A 23228-nucleotide genomic window follows, 5' to 3' on the forward strand; every position below is an offset into this window, starting at 1 on the left:
GGGTGACAAGGCTGGGGTGCATGTACTAAGGGTGATCTCTTTCTAGTCATGGCCTAAGTAACTCGACTGAGTCGGTGTGCTGCCTCGCGCAAAAATCCTTAAGAGAAAGATCAGACCGAAAAGGAAAGCCGAGGGGGCGCCAGAGCCAGCGGAAACGGAATACGGCAAGCGCAAAGGCGCCGCGGACAGCTCCCGGGGGCGGACAAAAAGGCGGCGCCACCGGAAGTGACGTATCGGGAGGCCGCAGCGCTGAAAAGGTGGACTTGATACTCAGAAAAGAACGCCCCGGGACGAACGAATGTCTGCCTTGCGGTCGTATCAGCAAGGAGACTTCAGACAACGCGAGAATTTTGGTTCGGGATTTGTTCTCCTCCTCCTTCCGCCCCACTCCATTACCGCCCCCAATTCGTGTGGACGCATGCGCCGCACCCGAGACGCCTAAGCCAATCAAAGTGAGTGACGCGGGAGAGGGTCGGAAAGGGCACGTAGGCCACGCCCTTGTCGCGCAGGCTCTCGGGAAAACGTCACCGGGATTATAAAAGCGCGCGCGCCGCACGTTGCTGCCTCTTTCGCTGCGGTCAGCGTGCCTTAGCTTCGTGCGTACTTAGTTTCCGTGTCGCGGTGACTGTTGGGCCCTCATTTGTGAGCAGCCAAGATGCGGGCGGCACAAGACCGTTGCGGTGCAGGCCGCCGGCCGTCAGCAGCACAGAAGCCTGGTGAGGGCTAGCACGCGGACCACAGCCATGGACCTCCACCCGAGGACCTCCACCGTCACGGATGGTGAGTGACACCTTCGGGAGTGAACCCGGGTTCTGGGTTGTGAAAGTCCATGTGTCTTTGGGACCTGCCGGCTGTGGCAGTCTCCCTTCCTAGGCATGGAAGAGCATGTACTTGTTATTGGCAAAGCTGTCACCATTTAATTGGGACCAGATTCTGACTTGAGCAAGTAACATTCTATCTTGAGTTGTTAACGAATCTGCGAGGTGCCAGGAAAGTGGACATATTTCTAAACTGTTAAAATGTTTGTAGGTAACACTGGAACTCATTGCTGTTTGGTGATGGAAGACACGTTCATGTAAGTTTTATGCTTTGAGTGTTTTCGGGGTTCTGAGTAGGGAGAAGGCCGTCATTGATTACTGTTTCGCGAGGTTTGCACGCGTGCTGGCATTCTGTAACTTAGATGCTAATAGCCAGTTGTATAGGAAGTTGCTGAACTGGTAGGGTTTCAGGACTGAGGGGAATGCACAGATGCTCTGTAATGTTGGTTTTCTTTTCTTGCAGGTATTGTTAAAGCAAAGTAGTAGTGGCTAAGCTCTTCCGGGCACCTTACAGGGGATCTTCGCATTTAAATCTTGGTAATGGGCATTGTGAATGTTAATATAGCACTGTTTTGAGTGGCTGGCCGCTATTTCGTATGAAGTTTTTAATAAGCCAAATAAAGTTTGGTTGATGAGTAATAAGATCGTGTTCTGTTTATTTCTGGAGGCTGTATGAGTAAGAGTTCTTACACAGGTGACGTTTGCAGAGAAAATGTCTGGGATAACCAGGATACCTGAGGGGAGGGTGGTCTCATTGCTATACGTTATGCAAAGGTGCACTGAAGACTTATGTGTCGGTTTTGTTCAAGCTTTGGGCTTGTGCAAACTAAAAGTTAACCGCTTGTCACATTTGTCATTTGCTGGCCTTAGCATTTTCAGAGTAATTTTGTTACGCAGGCAACTAATGGACAGTTGCCTTTTGTGTGTGTTGTATGCTGCTCACCAAGCCCTTCTGTCAGCATGTACCATGTGAGGATGGGGTTTTAGGAAAAGAGTGTATTTGAGCTTCACGTCCCCAAAGTGAATAATAATACAGCACCTTTTAGGGGGACATGCTTTTGACTACTGGTACCTAGTTACATACAGTCATACTAAAGTGGATGGCAACCTTAAGGAATCTGTGATTTGAGGAGGCTCCAGCAATAGTCTTATTTGAGATTGCAATATACCTTACGTAAGGGAACTTGGGAACTCTAACTTGAAATACAGATTCCCAATTTTAAAGGGACTACTGGCTTCCCAATTTGTGAGTAAGTTGTATGGCCACTTCGTGTGGTCCATTTTATGTTGTAAGCATATTTTTTCCCATCAGATTGTGTCAGGTTAGTCCTGAGAAACCTGTAGGCTTATTGGCAACTGCCAGTAGGTGGCACTCTTGTACCGTGTCCAAAAGGCAGTGTAGTGGGAACTCTTATTTAGCTGCCTCCAGTGTGGGGGGGGTGAGGCTTGGGTAGTGGCTTATCGAATGCTAGTAGTAAATCAGTAAAAGATCACTCCAACTTGAAAGTTCGTCTTTCTGGTCTCTGATTGCATCATTTAACGTGCTAAGGAGATCAGATACGAAAAGTCAAACTCCAGTCTTAGTGTAGGGAAGATGGTCAGATTTGGGCACCTGATCATACACAGTTAAAAATCCATATTTATCAACTTAAAAAAATTACAATAGGCAAGGAAGGTAAAGCTCAGTATTACACTGAAGTACTTGTACACCAAGACTGCTGGAGGAGGAATCTCGGGCTCCAGAAGTTGTCTTCCCTGGTTTGGTACCAAATATGGAGACTGAATATTTCCCATCAGTTTCTTTACTGAAGCCTTTCATAAGATTACAGTCTGGTGATGCTTTTTATCCAAGGTACAAATGCAGGGACTCTGGTGTAAACACCTGGAGTATCCTTGACTCCACAGCCATACCCCCAGGAAGTCACCCCATACACGACCCAGGTCTCATCAGGCCTTTCACACATGAGTGGCCCACCACTGTCTCCCTGGCAGCTGTCCACACGGTTGTTTTCCTGGAGGTTTCCAGCACAAAGCATTCTTCCAGTGAAGAGACCCTTGTAACGCTCTTTACAAAACCTCTTGGGTAGTAAAGGTACAGCCGCTTGTTGTAGGGTTCTTGAGTAAGCACGCCCTGCTCAGAACAAAGATGAGTTAGATTTCAGCTAATGAGCACATTTAACACAATACTGCATCATTGATGGGATTTCAAAATGGGGCTACTCCTAAATAAGGTGGGAACTGTTTAACATAGGGAGGTGGTATTGTATAAGGATGTTCATAAAGAAGTGCAGTTTCCCCTATAAACACTACTTCCTGATGGGCTATTTGTGGAAGGGCTTAAATGTATTTGTGGAAGGGCTTAAATGTGCAACTGGCATGTCCTCCATGTTCTCTTAGCCTACTAAATGGAGCCAACTAAACAGACCATCCTAGAAAATGTACTGTCCTGGTCATTCGATGTACCCAAAGGAAAGCAAATCTCATGAAGGAATCAGGGTTATAAAAACAGCAGCCTTCTAGGAGTGCTTTGCTGCCAGGGAGTAGCAGGCAAGTCTGACTGGCTCCGTAGTGGGAATTGATAAAGCATGTTTTCAACACCTACAAAAATAGGCTTGCTTGACACTTTCACTAGCCTAAGATTTCTTGATACTACATTTTTTTCAGTTGAGCACCTAATGCTAGTGAGACCTCGGTATAATTTAAGGCCTGTCCTGGAGTACATGCTCCTTGATGGGCACTAGCTTGTCACCACCACAGCCAGACAGTTGAAGCAGCTACATTCACCCAAGAACCCATGTTGAACACAACCGGTGCTTGGAGGTTGCAGGAGAAGTGAGAGGGTGAGAGAAGTTTTAAATGTTTTTCTTCAACTTTAGTCTAAGAAGCTTTGCTGTTTTCTGGCCACATTTTATTAGGAAATCCTTCAAATCAACTTGATGAAGGTTCCCTGACAAAAAGCACAAAAAAATTGAAGCCCTTTACTGGGTCAACTGTTCAAATCTGGGAAGCTTTTGAAACTACATAGGATTCTAGATTGAATTCTTGGACTTGGCCTTTAAACCTCTCTGCTGTTCTCTCACTGGTCTGGGTGGCTACAAGTGGTAGAACACTTTCTACCCTATTGGCAGTTGAGTTCTATCAGCTGTGCTAACATTGGCATTTGCACCAACACTCTCAGGATGTGAACCTAGGCTGCGTGTGTACATTTTACATCTGGCAGACTTCAGGCATCAAACCTGAGTCCCTCTAAGGTCCTACCATTCGCTGCACACCCTACCATGTAGCCACCAGACAGGAAGCTGCCCAGTTTTCCTAGTGTGCCTCTGTTTTTTTATATTACCTGTGTCTCCCCATCCTGTTATGTGACAGTTAGAGGCTGTTTTCTGTGGCCTCTCTCTCCACAGAGGCAAACAGGCTGGCAGAACATGGCTGCTTAGTCTGGCACATTGCTCCCCTGTTCCCTGTAGTCTAACCAGGGCGATGTCATAGTCACTGCTGTCTGGCCGGTAGTTCCTGTGAATCACAATCTGCTGAACCCCTATTTCCTCTTCAAACTCCTCGGGTACCAAAGTATGGTAATCCCCAACTCGAACTGCATAGCTCCTGGTGTGGTTCCCATACCTGGAAGGAAAGACCAGGATGTGAGGGTTTTTTCAGATAAGGGAAACTGATGATTGACATCTGGGATGTTAAAATAGAGCAAATAACTGTTATTCCAAGTCATGTCCTCTTCCCATTTCTCTCCCCCAATGCTCACTGCCGCCCCCGCCAAAGCCCATGGCTGTCATCTTACTTTGACTTCACCAAGTCTAGATGACTATTGCCTGGGAAGTAGCAAATGTGGAGAGGTAGTGGAAAAAATAAGGACAAAGCATCAGGTTGTCAATCCCTTATCAAATGGGAAAGTCTCCAAGAGGAACACGGTGTAGCGTAGAACTGCTGTCCTGGTTTGCCACGTTCACATGCGTGGAGGCATAAACATGGCTGCCTCCCTGTGTCCCTGTGCTCGTGCAACCCGCCTTTTCTCTAGGAAGAAGCCTCAGTTTATTATCCAGAATGAGTCGGGTACAACCAAACTCAGCAGATGCTCACTGTTAGCTTTACTTTGATGTCACCTCCATGAAGCTTAATCTATTGTACTTTCACTGTATTTTCTTTCTTGCACTCGTTATCAGTATTAAACATTTTCTAGTTTACTATTTAACCGCCTTGTGAAGTTACCAACTATCCCCAAGGTGAGACTTCTGGGCCCAGAATATACTAGCCTGCCCACCTGGTTAGTTCCTCCTCACTGAAGATTACAGCTGTTGCTCACTGCCTGACCTCTACTGACAGCAAGAACCAGGGCTTTTGGAACTTTATTTGTATATGACCCGAGGTATGCAGTAATATAAAAACACTTAGTGGTAGTAAGTCATAAATTTGTTTTCAACAATTCTTTGGTGTGTATTTAACTTTGCCGCTTACTAAAGATGAAAGCAAACTTATATACTACTGCGATGGATATGTTCTTGTGCTTTTACATAAAAAATAAAAGCTTAGCTGATCTTGGAGCATCTTCAACACCTTTCAGAGTTGATTAACATTTTATTATTTTATTTTGTATTGTTATTTTAAAACAGGATCTTACTCTGTAGCCAAGGCTAGCAGGGAACTCACTATGTTTAGCCTCAGATTTGCACCCATCCTCCTGCCTCAGCCTTCACAGTGCTGATAGTCCAGGTGTGCATCACCACATTCAAGTCTGCAATCAGAGTTTTCAAAACTTCCAATCATTTCTTTTTGCACGGAAGACAAACCCTGGTTTCTAGCAACTGTCTTCATATTTCATGCTGGCATCTAACTGCTGGGGAGAAAAATGTTAACATTCATTTTTCAATGTGGAAAACCCTTCATTTTTTTTCTCCACAAAATGGGAAAGTTGCACAGTGACCAAGACCTCCACTTGAATTTGAGTTTAAAGTGTTTATACTCAGTCGTTGGCTGGTAGAAATCTGGAGGCTGGAACTGACTCCTGACTGCTTATTTAAACAGAACCCCATTTACTCCTGTGGGAGGAGAGGTCTGAACCTCTGTGGGCCCTGAGTAAGGCTCTGACCATCTTGTATGATTATGTAGCCATCAACTGCATAACCATGAGGTTCCTGACCCTTCTCCATTTTTAACCTAAATCATTATATCTTTAAAGTTCAGAGAGTTTTTCTACCTTATGCCAAGTATGCGTCTGCAGATTCATTTCAAAATGTAAAATTAATATTTAAAAATAAATTTATCTTAAAATTTTCTAAACTGTTATATAAAAAAAAAAAAAAACCCTATACACCAGGGCAGGTAATGGTGGCGCACACCTTTAATCGCAAAACTCAGGAGGCAAAGGCAGGTGGATCTCTGTGAGTTTGAGGCCAGGCTGGTCTACATAGCTAGTTCTAGGACAGCCAGGACTGCATAGACCCTCTCTCAAAAATCAAACCAAAAAAGAAAAAAAGAAAGAAACGCACCAAAATTAACTGGACCCAAAGTCTATACATCTTAATTATTTGAATAATTTGTATAATTCTGCAACTATGGAGCTTTACATTGGACTTTCTTTATCAAATATATCTTTTATTTTCTCATGACAGGGTTTCTCTGTAGACTGTCCTGGCCTCAAACTCATAAAGATCTGCCTGCCTCTGCCTCCTGAGTGCTAGGATTAAAGGCGTGTCCCACCACCGCCCAGCTCAAATATATCTTTAGGCACTTACCCATCATTAAAGATAAAAATCCATGACAAAACTAAAAGAACAATTAGCCTTATATCCTGTTTAATAACTTGAGTCACCTTCATGCAGGCCTTCCTCATCTTCTGATATTTAACCTTTCTTGTTCTTTTTTCGGCATCTGTTGATGGATAACTAGATTGATTCCGGTTTTTTTGTTTATTTTTTTGTTTTTTGCTATAGGGAATGAAGCAGCAGTAAACATGAGGGCTGGAAATATCTTTACGATATTTGAGTTTCACTCAATTTGAAAATTGAGTTCCACAATGGCTATATTAATTTGCACGCACACCAGCAGTGACTGAGGGTTTCTTCCTCTCTCCGTCCTCTCTTGCATCAGCTGTCAGGTGCGTTGATGATAGCCATTCTGACTCCAGTGAGGTGTTATCTCAGCGTAGTCTTGCCATTTCCCTGATGCCTAGCCTTTCTTTTCCTTGAAAAATGTTCAGTTCATTTTCCCATTTGGTATTGAATTTCTCCAGTTCCTTGTATGTTCTGGGTCTTAGCTCACTGTCTGAAGTATAGCTGGTAAATATTCTCTGCCACACTGCGGGCTATCTGTTAGTTCTGAGGATGGTTTCCTTTATATGTAGTCCTTTCTTTTGATACTGGGGTTGGTCCCTGTGCTATTGATGTGTTTAAGAAGTTCCTATCAGAGGACAACCTTGAGTCTCGTTCCTTGAGTGCCGCCCACTTTTTGTTGAACAAGGTCTCTTATTGGTGGGATTTTGCCAATTAGGACTGTCAGCTGATTAGGCAGCTCCTAGGATCTGTCTGCTCTCTCTCCATCCTTGGTATACAAGCATGCTTTATGGGTTCTGGGGAGGATTTGAACTTAGGTCCTCATGATTATGAAGTGTGATAATCTGACTATAATTGGCCCCCATAAGCTCATAAGGCATGGCACTACTGGGAGTTATAGCCTTGTTGGAGGAGGCATATCTTGTGGAGCCAGGCTGTGAGGTCTCATATATGCTCAAGTTATGCCCAGTATGTTAGTTCACTTCCTGTTGCCTTCATAAGAACTCTCAGCTGCTTCTCCAGTACCATGCCTGCCTGCACACCGCCATGTCCCACCATGATGATAATGAACTGAACCTCAGAACTGTAAAATAGCCCTAATTAAATGTTTTCATTTTAAGGTTGCCATGATCATGGTGTCTCTTCACAGCAAAAGAAACCCTAACACATTAGGCAAGCATTTATTTTAGTAGATTGAGGCATCTTTCCAGCTCAAACTCCAATTCTTAAAATGGACTATTATGCTTGAGATTTGAGGGGCATCTGATCAAAAAATCTTGACTAGTTTTCCAACCAAGCATTTGTCTACTGCTACTTCCTAGTGGGCATTATGAAGAACTTCAGGGAGGAAACCGTATCCTGGTGTATTTCTGGGTGTCAAAGATATGTGGCTTAAGGCTTCTCCAGAAAACATGAAGGAAATTTTTTTCATGTATTTTAGTCTTTCTCGCTTAGCTGAATTTGTGTTGTATTGTTAAATGTATAAGAAAAAATCTTTCTAAAGCAAAACATTCTAAGTTTTGGCTGACATGTCTTTGAATTGTTTGTTGAAATTCTTTCAACTGCCCACAAATGAAAATTGGGTGAAACTCCCAAACAAGTTTGTGTAAGAGAGGATATGAGACCAGGCAGCCCAGGAAATCTAATATTAATAATCCCAGTTTCTCTGATATTTTATCATTAAGATGAACAACAAATTCCTAGAATTGAAAAGTGAAGAATTAGGTTAGGTTTAGGGCTTTTAGGTTTATGTAGAGAACATTTTTGTTTTTCTCTATGTAGAGTCATCTCTCAAAAATACCACATTGTCTTAATATCAGCTGTGCACATCGCTGCCGCTAAAATCTGGATTAAACTCAGAATGTCCTTCACAACAGTTCCCTGTACTAATGCTTGTCATTGCCCTGGAAGAAGTCATCTTCCTGGAACCTTGCACTGCCCCTGACAGGCAATGCAAATGCAGGAAACGGCTTTGGCATGATTCAGTGTCCCAGCAAAGAGCATGTTCTTCAGAACTCCACCATCTAGGAGAGCACGAGATATGCATTTGATTCGCTGGTGTTTAAACGTAACTCTCGTTACCTCTGGGACTAGTCTTTCTAATGATAAGTGTTTACAAAGTCCACCTTTTGCACAGCAGTAATCTCTGCCAATTTGTAGCTGCTGTGGTATTTCCAGGCAAAAAGTCAAGGAGATAAAATCGGGAAAAATGATATTCTTGAGCAAATTAAATTGGAGTAGACTTACAGCAATAAGAAAGCCCTTGTTTCGCATTTATTAATTCTTCCAGAATTGCGTTTGTAGTCAATATGGGAAGTTAACAGGAATTAAAACGGCCAGAAACTTCTCTTAGTTGTATTTCTATGCCACTGTAGACACAAGGTCACTTCACAGTGCTTTGTGCAATGATTTGTAATAAGAAATAGCAAAAGCGAGTAATTTGTACCACAAACAACTCAAAAGATATATATATATATATATATATATATATATATATATATATATACACCATTAATTTACTTCAGCTTCTCCTTAAAATTGCTAGCAGCATACTCATATCCCAAAATATTATTTAACACTAGATTAACCTTATCTCAAAAAACAAGGTGGAGGTGATTGAGAGAGGGCTCAGTGGTTAAGAACACCTGTTTTTCTTGCCGAGGTCCTGGATTCGGTTTCTAGCACCCCATGGCAGTTCAAAACTGTCTATAACTCTAGTTCCAGCGGGCTGGGAAGAGCTCAGAATGGACTGATAAAATGTCTAGGATGAGAGGAAGCTCTTGTCAGGTAGGACTCTGTGCCATAAAAGCTAAGAATAAAAGAGATGTAGTGTGGCTTTCAAGAAGATACAGAGAAACTTGATACACAAACCACCAAGAGTGTAGAGACATTACAAGCACTAAGGCTATATTTCTTCCTCCTTAGGACAACTAGAAACCAAATAATATACCTCAATTTTACTTCTGCGAGGATATGAATTTTCATCAAATACATTTTTATTGGTGTGTGCCGTTTGTTTGCTCACTTGTTTGTTTGAGATAACCTCAGTGTTTGTCCCATGCTAGCCTCAAACTCAATTATTCTCCTGCCTCAACCTCCAAAGTACAGGGATGTTTCTCCACACCTGCATCTTAGGTAAACACTTGAAGAATGCACCCCCATTTCTGTTTCCTCTCCCCAAAGTTCCCTTCCCTCCTCCCTCGTTCCAGACTTGTTTGGACCAGAGAACATCAGTTTGTTTCCTGAGGCCTCTTTGCTGGTCTTCCTTGCCTCACCTCCGTTATAACCACAGCTCTGCAGGGCATACAGAGAAAGCATATTGCCGGGTTCTGCCACCCGCAGTGCCGCTGAGCATGGAGTGAGCTACAGGAAATCATATTGCTTGGAACGAGGGGCACACACCTTTTGAAACAGTGCGCAGCTGTCAGGACCCAGCAGCTACTCAGAAGGGTGGCTCCACAAAGCAGCCGGCCATCTCCATGGGACGACTTCAGTCGGAGGGAAGCCTGCCAAGGCCAAGCACCTCTAGAAGCATGCCACACGTTCAAGAGAGGAGAAAAGGAAAGAAAGCATCTGGTGAAACAATGACTTCAGTGCAGGTGGAGGGAGGACTCAGCACAGTGAAGCCATTAGGGCCTTCCTAGGGGAGAACAATGTCCACACAACTCAATAGACCGTAGACATCGGGAACTCTGAAAATTTGCTGACAGGCATCTCTATACATTCCACTCATCTTCAACTCTCTTAGAAGCAAGCTGTCTTCTTTATATTCCATTGGTCCAGTGTAATCTCTCTACTTGCCCTACTTCAGATGCGTAGGTAACTCATGTAGCCTAAGGAGGTACTGGCTTCCCACCATGAAATTAAAATTAAAAATCACTCAACTAGGAAGCAAATATGCATTCACACACACACACACACATGCAGGCACAAATACACACAAACACACAGATGTACACATGCAGGCACACACACACAAGCTACATTCCTTGGTTTGGCTGAGGACCAAGAGTCAGTTTAGTGAGAATCTCTCTCTCTCTCTCTCTCTTTCTCTCTCTGTAATGAAGCATAAGATAAAAATTGAAAATTATATATCAAAGATCTCATTTTATATGAAAACTCGTGATCTTTTTAATATTCAAATGTTATACTATGATGTGTAGATTTTTGTAAGATTCTGTCTCATAAATATGACTTTACAATGTAAATGAGCATTAAGTAATGCTATTATTTATATCTGTCTTTAAAAAAAAGAACCCAATTCTCCTCCATTAAATGGCTCTTCACAGTTACACACCTTTTTCTGCCACATTTTGTGTCCAAAACATATACCATGAGTCACAAACAGTAATACATATATATACATACATACATACATACATATATACCATGCTCATCAAAGGGCAGGAAAACTGGGCTGAAGAGAGAACTCAGTGGTTAAGAGCCCCGGCCACTCTTCCAGGAGACCCAGGTTCAGTTCCTAGTACCCACATGGCAGCTCACAACTGTTTATAACTCCAGTTCTAGGGGATCTGGCAGCCCTATAAGGATACACATTCAGGCAAAACACCAATACACACAAAATTAAGTAAATCTTTTTTTTTAAAGGCAGGAAAACTATCGGTTTACTGGTAGTTTTTACTTAATTTATAAGTAATTTATAACTCTTTACTTATTTATAAAATGATAAAACAAGCCCATGCATAAAAAAAGGAAACCCTGGGTCTGGAACACTTGTAGCATACACACATATTAATAATCCTGTACTATCAAAATCTGCTTGAAGAGTCTTTTACTACCTTAAAGAATTGTTCCCACCAATGATCCGTTTCTGTCGACGATGCAATAATCTCAATCCACACCCAGATGAGAGCTCTGAAAGAAGAAAGGGGTTACTAATACCTGTCACCTGACCCCAGTACATCCTCCTCTCTTTTTAAATTTTCTCAAGGAGCCTATAGTCCATGACCCCAGAGAAGCTAAGTAACAAGGAGAAGCCTAGGAGAAACATACATAGATCCCCTGGAAAGGGAAAATAGACACGATCTCCTGAGAAAATGGAATGTGGGGATATGGGGGAGAAGGGAAGGCAGAAGGGGAGGAGGAGGGGAGAAACGGAGGCAGGAGGAGAACTTGAGGGAATGGGATGGTCCAGATGGGGGAAGGACAGAAACAGGAACATGAAAAGAGATATCTTGATTGAATGAGCCATTATGGGGCTAGCAAAAAACCTGGCACTAGAGACATTCCAAGGAATCCACAAGGATGACCCTACTTAAGACCCTAAGCAATAGAGGAGAGGGTGCCTGAACTGGCCTTGCCATGTAGCCAGATTGATGACTACCTTAATTGTCATCATAGAACCTTCATCCAGCAACTGATGGAAGCAGATGCAGAGATCTACAGGGGAGCACTGGGCCGAGCTTCCAAAGTCCAGTCAATGAGTGGAAGGAATGAGATAAGAGCAAAGATGTCAAGACCATGATGGAGATACCCACTGAAATAGCTTACCTGAGCTAATGGGAGCTCACCAACTCTGGCCTGACAGCAAGGGAATGAGCATAGGACCAAACTAGGCCCTCAGAATGTGGGTGACAGTTGTATGGCTGGAGCAGACTGTGGAGACCCTGGCAATGAGATCAGGATTTATCCCTACTGCTTTTACTGGCTTTTTGGAACCCATTCTCCCTGGAGGGATACCTTGCTCTGCCTAGATATAGTGGGGAGGGCCTTGGTCCTGCCTCAAAGCAATGTGCAAGACTGTGACTCCCCATGGGAAGCCTTACCCTCTCTGAAGAGTGGATAGGGAGTGGGATGGGGATGGGATGGGAAGGTAGGGAGGAGGGAGGGATTGGGAACTGGATCTGGTAGGTAAAATGAGAGAAGACAGGGTTTTTTTTAATATGGTTTATGGTTTATTTAACTTTATTTTATGTGCATTGGTGTGAAGGTGTCAGATCCCCTGTAACTGGATCTTCAGACAGTTGTGAGCTGCCATGTGGGTGTTGGGAATTGAACCCAGATCCTCTGGAAGAGCAGTCAGTACTCTTAACCACTGAGCCATTTCTCCAGCCCCCAGGTTTTTTTTAATAAATATAAAATAAGAATAAGAGTTATGGGCCAGGTGGTGGTGGCGCACACCTTTAATCCCAGCACTTGGGAGGCAGGCAGATCTCTGTGAGTTGAGGCCATCCTGGTCTACAAGAGCTAGTTCTAAGACAGCCAGGGTTGTTACACAGAGAAACCCTATCTCAAAAAAAACAGAAAAATAAATAAATAAGAGTTATATTTTAACCTAACAACAGTCTTATGCAAATCAATCAGAAATTTTATGAAGTTTCCAATCATTAGGCTCTGGAGGGTTTCATGGGCTTCCAAAACATCCCTGATTATCCTTCCCAGAGGAACATTCTGTCATAAATACACAAGAGTTCAATTAAGTATATGAGAAAGTGACAAATGTATACAAAAGAAAAGAAACTATATAAATCATGACTAAATTTTAAAATAATTTTAGAAAGAATTTATGTAGTAGTTTAAATATATACACAAATGTATAGCTGTTTATTTATAAGCATATAAACGAGTTAAAAGCATATTGTGCACACACATTTTTGTATTTGTTATTTTTCTATCTGTATAAGAACGGTGGGAATAGTGCCAAGAACACGAAGACAAAATCAGTGCTAATGGTTCCAAAGTAAGTAGGCAAGGGAATCCACCAGAGGGCCAGCAGTAATTTTTGACAAAGAAAGAGGTGTAGCAATGTGTACCAGGATGATTAATTTGCCAAATAACCTTAGGGGCATGCCATCAAAGCCAGACCCTTCATCACTTTGGATATGAGTCTTACAGATGGCACTGCAACGTCTAATATGAGAAAATTGGACCAGGGTATCTGATGCCAAGAAAAGTGATGCTTTAATACAAAGTAAGCAAAACTTAAAGTGTGCATCCTTCTGGTGCAAAGCACCCGACTTTAAGAAGCAAAAATCAATATCAAGCTGTAGACTGGAGTAGAGAATTGAGAAGCGCGATTGGATTCCTTTATAAGAATACCCTATCAGAAGACCAGTCACCAGTCACTTGTGTTCTATTGTCTTATGAGAGTCACAAAGTTCTGCGCTGCAGCAGAAAACAAGAAGATAATGAGCCAAACCCTGTCACGTAGCTAGAGATGAAACATTTTGTTGACGAATGGAAGCACTGCCTACCATGAAAAGACATCAAAATAAAATGTGTTGACACATTCAGCTTTACAGTTTTCAGCTGCTCCAGGAATCTGACTATATATAAACATATACAATATAATTTATTGTTATATAATTATGTATATTTAATTCTATATAACGAAGAATTGTACATTAAATTTGTAAAAATTATTTCAATTATTGAAAGGAATTTAACAAGTTAACTTTTTGGGGACATTTGTATTTAGGGAAAAGGTTGTCTTCAGGGAAAGCAGGCTCCTGAGTATTGCTATCACAGCTAGAAGCCCCTGAGAAGCGCAGAACCATGTCAGCACCATCCAGTCCTGCTCCTGTATTATCTCAACAATTATTAAAGAGAGGGTGTGAAAATGAACCAAAACTATGTACATCTATCCAGATTTTAAAAAATGCTTGTTCTCTTTATAAAAGATAACCAAGAATTTCTCAAAACAACTAATTCTCCCATTCTTTCTTTTAAAGCAGTATTTATTATTGCATACAACGTGAATACATGAAGAACTTTCAAGAATTCTAAGTGTGAAAGAAATACTAAGCCACTATAGTACTCTATTCTCAATTTCCTTCAATTTAAAATTTTAGGGAATAAAATCTACAAAAGAGAAATTATCCTTTTAAAATTGACATTAGGTGTGGTGGCTCACGACTATAATTCCAACCCTCAGGAAGCTGAGGCAGGAGCATAATTGTGGTCTTATAACTACCTGAGCTGCAGTGAGAGTTCCTAATTAGTCCAAGCATGAATGAGACTGCCTCAAAACAGAAAAAAAAAAGTCTCTTTAAAGTTACCTCTGCTTTTTAAAATAGTAATAATAAGAATGATCTCAGTCCTGAGTCATTAAGAATAGCAACAAGCTAGACAACTGTATTACATTCAAAGAAAGAGCAGTACAGAAATGGCAGGGAATGTGCAAAGAGTTGATCTCAGGCAAGGTTCTGGAAGCCCCATCCTGCCGGCCACCAGCAGCTCTAAACATGGACACAAACAACAAGCGGCTGTGCGCATTCCTTATGCACTAGGGTTTTGTTAACGAAGTCCAGCGATAGTGATGAGGATTAGTAATTCTTGGCTTGCGCAGTGGCCCAGAAGTGACTTACCTTTACTAGCATGACTTGACGCTTTCTTCTCTGAATAGTCACAGATGACCCCTGCATCTTCACTGTGGCGGCAGTTGTGCCTCCCGATGTCCTGTTTGACACAGTCAGCCAGGGCCTTCTCACTTCCTGTGCACTTCACATTGTCCATGTGGATGGGTCCTTTTCCTTCCCCAAAATAAGCCATGGTCCTTGCTCGGGCAGGACCCCTAGAAACAGAGTTCTTCAGATGTAGGGGTGGCCAGCCAAGCATCTGACAAATTCAACACACTTCAGCTTAACTCTTCCTTAGATCTGAATATTAAAATTAGTATACACATCTACTGAAAAATTACTTGTTGTGACTGAAAACATTTAACATTCTTCATTTGTGTGCTCCATAGACAATCTTACAGAATCAACTGCCTCTAATTTAGCTTCTACCTAGAAACACACACATAATGCATCTCAAAACTAAAGTCACCAAGCCGGGCGATGGTGGCGCATGCCTTTAATCCCAGCACTCGGGAGGCAGAGGCAGGCGGATCTCTATGAGTTCGAGACCAGCCTGGTCTAGAGAGCTAGTTCCCGGACAGGCTCCAAAGCCTGTCTTGAAAAAACAAAAACAACAACAACAACAACAAAAAACTAAAGTCACCAAAATTTCACTCTTTTAATATCACATTGCCAAGAAAAATATGAGATTAAATAATTACCAGGGACCTAAAGATCTACTTTTCGCTTCCTTTTCAAGCAATAGGTACAGCTTTTAACACAGACAAAGCTGGGAGCCAAGGAAGGCAGAATTATGTGGAATATTTTTTTTTTTTTGGTTTTTCGAGACAGGGTTTCTCTGTGGTTTTGGAGCCTGTCCTGGAACTAGCTCTTGTAGACCAGGCTGGTCTCAAACTCACAGAGATCCGCCTGCCTCTGCCTCCCGAGTGCTGGGATTAAAGGCGTATGCCACCACCGCCCAGCTATGTGGAATATTTTTGTTGTTGCTGTTGTTTCAATGTTACTCTCTGAAGATATTCAAATCAAAAACCTTGTTAATGAAGACAAGTAACTCAATTTCTAGTAAATTACTGAACACATTATGAAAGGAAAAATCATTCAAGTTAGAATCAGGAAAACTATCCCTAACAAATCAAGTTAGGAAAAAATTATTAAACATATAAATAAGGTAAAAGACTGATAAACTTTACAACTTAAATCAAGAATTTCACTCTACTAAAAACCACACTAAGGAAAATGAAAAGATAAATCAGAAAGCTAGTATTTGTAATAAACACAAATATATTTGTTGGGAAAAATACTTTTATAATACAGAAAATAACATACATTATACAAAGAGCTCCCAAAATCACAGAAAACTTTTAAAAATCACAAAACTTAAGGATAAAAGCAAAATAGATACCAAATGAAGTAATCCCAATAAAATAGATGCCAAAACATTGCATTTTATATAAAACAAAATAGTAATGACCAGTAAGCAAAAGAAAATGTGTTTGATCTCATTAGTAATTAGCAATGGGGTGTAAACACTAGCTAGTCACAAATTTAAAGACTACTGAGTGTGTAAGTAGTGTAGCCCCATGGGAAAGCACCTTGCAGCCCTGGACACACCTGAGTATGTGCAGAGTCAACATTCTGATGATTATATTCCCGAGTATATTCCCTAAAACTGTCTTGAACAAGTCCCTTATAAAGGCATCTGCGCTCTGTGCCCTGGACCAGCCCTCTCTCCTGTGTAGTAAAGTGCACCACCACTGAGGCTACCATCTCCACCACCAGGAAGATCCTGACTAGATGAGGCTCCTCAGATTTCTAACCTTCCAGAAAGGTGAGCCAAACAAACTTTGTTCTTTATAAATGACTTGGCCTGTGCTTTTCAGTTATAGCCATGAAGATACACAGCTACAAATACATGCACAACACTGATAACCGTGAGACTGTACTACAACTGACTTTCAAAATTGGATTTTTAAGAACAGATCAAACTATGGACTAAGGAGAACACAGACTTCAAAGCTGTAAAAAAAAAATGCAATAGAATTAAACAAAATTTAGGGAGTTTTAATTTTTGGTAGTGGAGTTAGGAACAGTGCAAATTGCCCGTTAGGCACTTAAAGGTACAGCAGCATTCTGTTTCCTAAGCTTGGCGGTAGTGATGAGGTGTTTCTTACTATTGTGCAAACTATGACCATCTCTATTTGTATCCATCTACACATGCACACACATATTTATAGTGGAGGGAGAAAAATTTAAGATAGTTAAAATACAGTTTCCAGGAGGAAAGTAACTATACTTTTTGTATATTGATCAATTAAGTATGTTTGCCCTTCGGTTGTTTCTAAATGGACAATAGGGTCAGATTTATCTTCCACTGGATATTACAGAATGCTGTCGTTGGTTTTTGTATTTTGCTTTAGCTGTCAACTTGAGAGATGGCCTCAATCATCCTGGATCTGTGTATATGCCCATGCAGGTAAATTCTTGATTGTTAAATTTTGTAGATGGTCTCAGATCACTGTGGGCAGTACTACCCCTAAACAGATAAGACTGGGTTGGGGGGGAAAACAGCAGAATGTGGGCCTGGAAGCAAGCCAGTAAGCAGTGTTTCTCTCTGATCCCTGCCTCTGCTCCTTCTTGAGTTCCTGCCCTGGTTTCCCTGACACATAAGATAAAATAGACCCTCCCCCCCACAAGTTGTTTTTGGAGGTGGTATCTATCACAGCAACAGAAAGCAAAGTCGAACAGTTTTATTTGTAATGGCATATACGACTATGTCAGAAATTAAGCCATTTGCAAGTGTTTAAAATAAGACAAATAAATATACTTAATTTTGCATCTTTCTTAAAATAGTGGTGATGGTATACCACTTTAAATTTTGGTTAAGAATGCCACTCTAATCAACTAACTGTTCAAGAGCTTTGAACCATATTCACACAAAATTCAATAAACTGGAATTTCCATCCCGACTGATTATTCTGCCTCAGAGAACTCAACTACATATTCTGTCAGCACTCCAAGAACAATAGGCCCACATGCTATCCAGTGTCAGACATTAGGCAACTCATAGCTGAAGAATGCCTTTGGCTTTTCTGCTCATGCTAAGCGTATCATATTAGCTCCACTCGTGTTTCCTGGTTTCTATGACCACACTTCTGTTTTCCATCTATAAAATACTTTCTAATTCTATTCTGATTGTCACTGCTTGCACAGGATCCTTCACACGTGAGATTGTGGGCAGGAGGACAGATCTCTAAAATGTCCACACAAGAGGCTAAGGCCTTTACACTGTGTATATTTTCTGGATTGATCTTTTGCAAATAACTGTGTTGCCAAAGTTTTTAGGACTCGAAATGGACATGGGGATCAAAGACGTCCTGCTCAAGTCATGTGTGTGTGTATAATTTTATGTGAGTTCCTGTGTAAAATCTCAGGTTCTCTCAGCTGTAAATCATAAACCATGCAAGTCTATCTCGATTTATCGGATTTTGAGATTATTCTCATTTAAATAACAATCTTAAGGCAAACCACAGGTGACGGAGCAACCATTCTCAGTTATCAGAACGACTCTTGATAGCTGGGTTAGAAATGAAATCCATGAACTGTAGTCATGTGCTTACAAGTGGAGAGACGAATGACAGAAATAGAGAGAGCAAAGGCATATAAAACCCAGCACTGTCTAAGTCCACCTATGCCTTTAGAGTAAGCTGCTCTCCCTTTCCCTCCCACATAAATTCAGAAGACAGCAAGTTAGTATTACAAATTACCAACGCATTGACCAGAAGATAACTAGACCAGCAAGTAGGTCAAAAACAAGGCAGTATACCAGAGTATCTCAATAACAAAAATATTGAAATTTTATAAAACATAGATGCTATTTTGAATAAATATTTTGTATTCTATACAGAAATAACTAATTCAACTGATCAATATTTAAGATATGCATATAATTAACAGTATATTTTGTAAATACAAATCATTATTAGCTATCTACTATGAACAAGGTAACATGCATACTAGCTTATATCACAGCCCTCTGTGCTATAGCTGTGTTGCTGTGTGTATGGCAACACACACGAGGGCGCAGGTGCACATGTCAATACACATGAAAGTCAGAGCTGGACATTAGGAGTCCTCTCTTGCTCCCTGTCTTACTGCCTTGAGGCAAGGCTGTCACTGAGCCTCAAGTTCGCCATTTGGGCTAGACTCGCTGGCTAGCCAGCTCTCAAGATCTGTCTGTCCCTCTTCTGCAATGCTGGGACTACACACATGCAGTCAGGCCTGGCTTTCTATGTGAGTTCTGAGTGTTCAAGCACAGGTCCTCATATTGCAGAGCCCGCGCTCTTACCCATTGAGCCACTCCCCTGGCCTCTGCATTGTAACCTGTATTTTGACTGTAACCCCCAAACCCTTGTTTGATATTTTTACCACTGTCACTCATGAAAAATCCAGTCACCCAGCTGAGAACCTGCCTTCTCCAGATTCAAATACCCACATTTTCTTATTTTATACTGTAAAAAAAAGTATTTCTCCATGAGTCACACTATGGCCTTCTTTCTCTGGGGAACACACAACACATCAGCCCTAGAGTGGTAGCTGTTTCAAGCAGGGGGATTAACACACACACACACACAAATGCAGGAGGGAAAATGTAAGGCACTGAGTAGATTGCAAGAGAAAGTAAGTGTTCATAAGCTTGGCAACTGGCACAGAAAGGCAGAAGACTGACTTCGGCTACATCAGTTTACTGTGTTTACTGTGGTTCGCTGCTCTATGCACCTTGACTCCATGAACAGCAAGAACCTACTGTTCAATGACTGAGGATGCAGGACTGAGGCCCACGTCACAGGAAACGATGAACTGAATGCTTGTGGCTAAGGGCAGCAGCATTATCACTATGGATAGTCAGAGTTGGGCTGTATTTGTGATGTTATGTAAAGCTAATATAAATAAAACTAGACTACTTACTGACTCTTTACAACTTCAAATTAGCATGCTGTTGATATCTTTACTTGAAGAAACTGGTTTTAAATAAAGGAAACTCACTAAAATGAACCTGAAAACCATTGAGTCAGAGAAACTTTCACCAAGTACCATCCCGGAGAACTATGGCTTCCTTACTGATAACCAAGCTGCCGGCAGATCACGGCTGCATCTTTATCAGTCCATCCGTCATCGCAGATCGTTCCCCACTGGCCATTGACAAAAACCTCCACTCGTCCTTCTTTCTTATTTTCTCCATCCATTAGTCTGATAGGAAAACCTAAGGCATGATATCAAAACATTAGAAAAGCCAAAACAAGCCAAATTGTGTTAAAACATAAAAACTCTCCATAATACAGTTAAAAGGTAGATATAAAATCGACTCAGGAGATGAAATACCAATAAAATCCAGTAGTTACTCTTGTCTTTGTTAAAGCCCTGCAATCAAAGGGTTCATCTCGCTCAACTTTCTGTCACTAGCATTAGAAAATGTCTCACGTGCAGAGGACAAGAGTTGCTCACATAAATGGATGGATGGACAGACAGACGGATGGCACTCAAAAGCCTTGAGCTAGCTATTTTTATTACAACTAACTTCTAAATAGTAATAGAGCGTTAACAGAGTTCTTTTGCTTTAAGTCATTTTTAAAATTCATGAACAAAGGTGGAATATATACTTCCAAGTTAAGGTTTTTAGAAGGTAGAAAGAGGGACAACATTGGCATATGCGGGCAACTTAATTGAGTAGACTGGCAGAAGGGGGTGGCATGGAAGAAGGCAGCTATCAGAAAAATTCTAGAACCTTCTATTTAACTTTCATTTCAAATGAAGGACTTAAATCACAAAATATATTAATATCTAAAAACCACGAAACTAATCTCTAGGAACTTAAGGATGATACTGCATAAATGATAGAAAGTGACATCTCTATCTGGCACAATAGGTAGACAGACACAAAATAAATGTGGCTTGCTTAAAGCCCCCACTGAGATCCCATACTGTTACAATAAACTGTGAAGTCATTGGGGTGTGTCCTAATTCAGGAAAACCCGAGCCCTTACGAAGACAGAAAAAAAATAATCGTTTTTAGTTCTCCATCCTTCCTTGTGCCCAGAATGATTAAATCCTCAGTTTCAATCCGTGATGAGGATTACTTCAAGGGATAGGAGGGAGAATTATATAGCAAAGTCAAAACCAACAGACTTAAGCGAATATTCTATGCACTTCTGTCGAGAAAATTTCATAGAGTAGCAAGTTTTAACTATGTATCAAGCAGAACATTTGAAACTTTATATTTCTTATTAGTGTATCTGAAATTTTAGTGAAGCTTCAAAAAACGGTGATTTCCCTCCCTAAAGACCAAATCCAAACTGATGAAATTATTTTATGATTCATGGCTTTCAATATTTACATTTTTAAATCTTTGTTCCAATATTAAGGAAACATATCCACAAGGAATTTGATCCCCATGATCTACTTCAATCGTTTATTTATTCAATAAATATTTCATATATTTTGCTTTATTTAATTTATTTTTATGGGGATGAGTGTTTTGCTTGCATGCATGTCTGTGCTTGCCTTGTGTCTCCGAGGCCCTGAGAGGGACGTGGATTCTCTGAGTTCCATGTAGTGGTGAACTGCCATGTGATTTCCTCTTGGCCACTGAGCCAGAAATCCAGCCCCAAGGTTTTATGTACTCTTTTAAAAAATTAAAAATTTTTTATAGTCTTTTTGTTGTAGTAGTAAGTGGACATCCTAGGGGAGTGGCTTCTCTCCTTCTATCATGTGAATTTCGGGGACTGGATTTAGGGCAGTAGATATGTGAGGTTAGAAACCTTTCTTCTTATTGAACACCTTAGACTTTTAAGTGGTAAAAAGCAAATCCAGAATTAGACATGTACTAGGAGCTGAGAACTCAAAAGCTTATCTTCTTCTTGGGAAACAGACCTCTAACCAGTAAGTCAAAGAAATGGTTTGCATTCCAGACCAGTGGCTGGAGAAGCAGAGAGAATACCTGTGTCTTTAAGAGCATCATCTCATCCTTACCTGGAGAAAGCCTGTGTCCATCACTGTCTGGGTAGCAGGTGAGGCCCACATCCTCCCTATGGCTGCAGTCATGTCTTCCCCACTGTCTCCTGGAGCACTGAATGAAACTGGTCTCTTTTCCTGAGCAGTTGACGTCATCCAGCCATATGGGCCCGCTGCTGCCTTCAAAATGGTTTACAGGGGACTGTTTGCCGTATCTGCAGCAATGAAATGAGCACTGTTCACAGAACTGCCGTCCCCTGAACCAAAGGACTATTAAAAAGCAACCTAATTAAGTATCATGACTTCAGAGGGTAAGAATCTGACCTTTCTCCTGCTTTGGAGACCCAACTCTGCCTTGCCGTGCATTTAAACCATCCTAACATCTTTTGGTTGACTTGATGAGTAACTAACCGGTAATTGTGTTTTGTCTACAGTTTAACCCACCAGCCTGAGAGCGTGCAAAGAGACAAACCTCACATTCCTGGCCAGGGATCAACTCTGTGAAGTAAAAAGGAAAACAATTGTTTGTTTGGGGCTCTGCTCAAAGTATTCGAGCTGATTTGAGTTTCCTTCTTCAAGATAGAAAATGTCCCAGAACTCAGTGACTGCTCAGAAGAAACAGGACCCAATCCAGAAATTACAATTTTGATATTAGCCCATCAAAGTAAAAACAATGACAGTGGTTTTTTTGAAAGGTTACATAAGTTTAATACATAATTTTTATAAGTGGCACTGCTTGCCAATTGACTTTCTTACATTATATTATGTATTGCAATAAATGATAAGCTGTGAAATAGCAAATATCTGTAAATTTAAGAACTGGCAACTAAGTAACCGTATTCACTTTCACCCTTCTTCCAATTTTTCATTCATCCCTTAAAAATCGTTCAAATTATCACTGAGTTTAAAGAACTTCCAAGTGCCTTCAATTCTTAGAGTCTATAAAATTCAACTCTCAGTCAGAAATTGTATGCCCATCATTCCCCTCACTCAATACTTTTATTATTTCTTTATTAAGGATATGAAGACATCTCTCCATTTGCCATGAATTTTCCTAATAGTTCTGCTGTGCAAATACTAGATCTCTCTAACTAGATGAAGATGAATTATTTAGTAAGTTAAAGCAACATGGTCTTATTTTGGTTTAGATTTGGGTTTTTGTTTTCAAGACAGGATTTTTCTGTGTAGCACTGGCTGTCCTGGAACTCACTTAACAGAGCAGGATGGCCTTAAACTCACAGAGTTCTGCCTGCCTCTGGTCCTGGGATTAAAGATGTGTATCACCACACATTGGCACAACACAG

The 23228-nt window shown here is 41.1% G+C and overlaps 1 protein-coding gene, 1 long non-coding RNA gene and 1 other non-coding gene across 3 annotated transcripts in view; 2 read left to right on the plus strand and 1 right to left on the minus strand.

The window, feature by feature from the left end:
- The first annotated feature begins 550 nt into the window (after window positions 1-550).
- LOC121452196 lies at window positions 551-1457 on the plus strand. The gene is made up of 3 exons (XR_005974821.1): window positions 551-780; window positions 1030-1075; window positions 1282-1457. It is a non-coding gene; the product is annotated as an uncharacterized LOC121452196 (long non-coding RNA).
- Window positions 826-955, plus strand: LOC121455010. Its single transcript, XR_005975406.1, has one exon. It is a non-coding gene; the product is annotated as a small nucleolar RNA SNORA24 (small nucleolar RNA).
- A 1037-nt stretch (window positions 1458-2494) lies between the features above and the next one.
- The window catches only part of Prss12 (serine protease 12), a 49705-nt gene continuing 28971 nt past the window's right edge, over window positions 2495-23228 (minus strand). Inside the window, exons 5-11 of the mRNA XM_041652539.1 lie at window positions 21943-22139; window positions 20035-20176; window positions 14926-15131; window positions 11398-11473; window positions 10001-10123; window positions 4159-4439; window positions 2495-2949 (exon numbers count right to left, since the gene is read on the minus strand). Coding sequence (XP_041508473.1) covers window positions 2642-2949; window positions 4159-4439; window positions 10001-10123; window positions 11398-11473; window positions 14926-15131; window positions 20035-20176; window positions 21943-22139 — 1333 coding nt within the window. The 3' untranslated portion in view covers window positions 2495-2641. The remainder of the gene's footprint in view (window positions 2950-4158; window positions 4440-10000; window positions 10124-11397; window positions 11474-14925; window positions 15132-20034; window positions 20177-21942; window positions 22140-23228) is intronic.

Source organism: Microtus oregoni, unplaced genomic scaffold (genome assembly GCF_018167655.1).
Source record: "Microtus oregoni isolate MIOR12 unplaced genomic scaffold, Mior012 000000F_ref0000247, whole genome shotgun sequence".
Lineage (NCBI taxonomy): Eukaryota > Metazoa > Chordata > Mammalia > Rodentia > Cricetidae > Microtus > Microtus oregoni.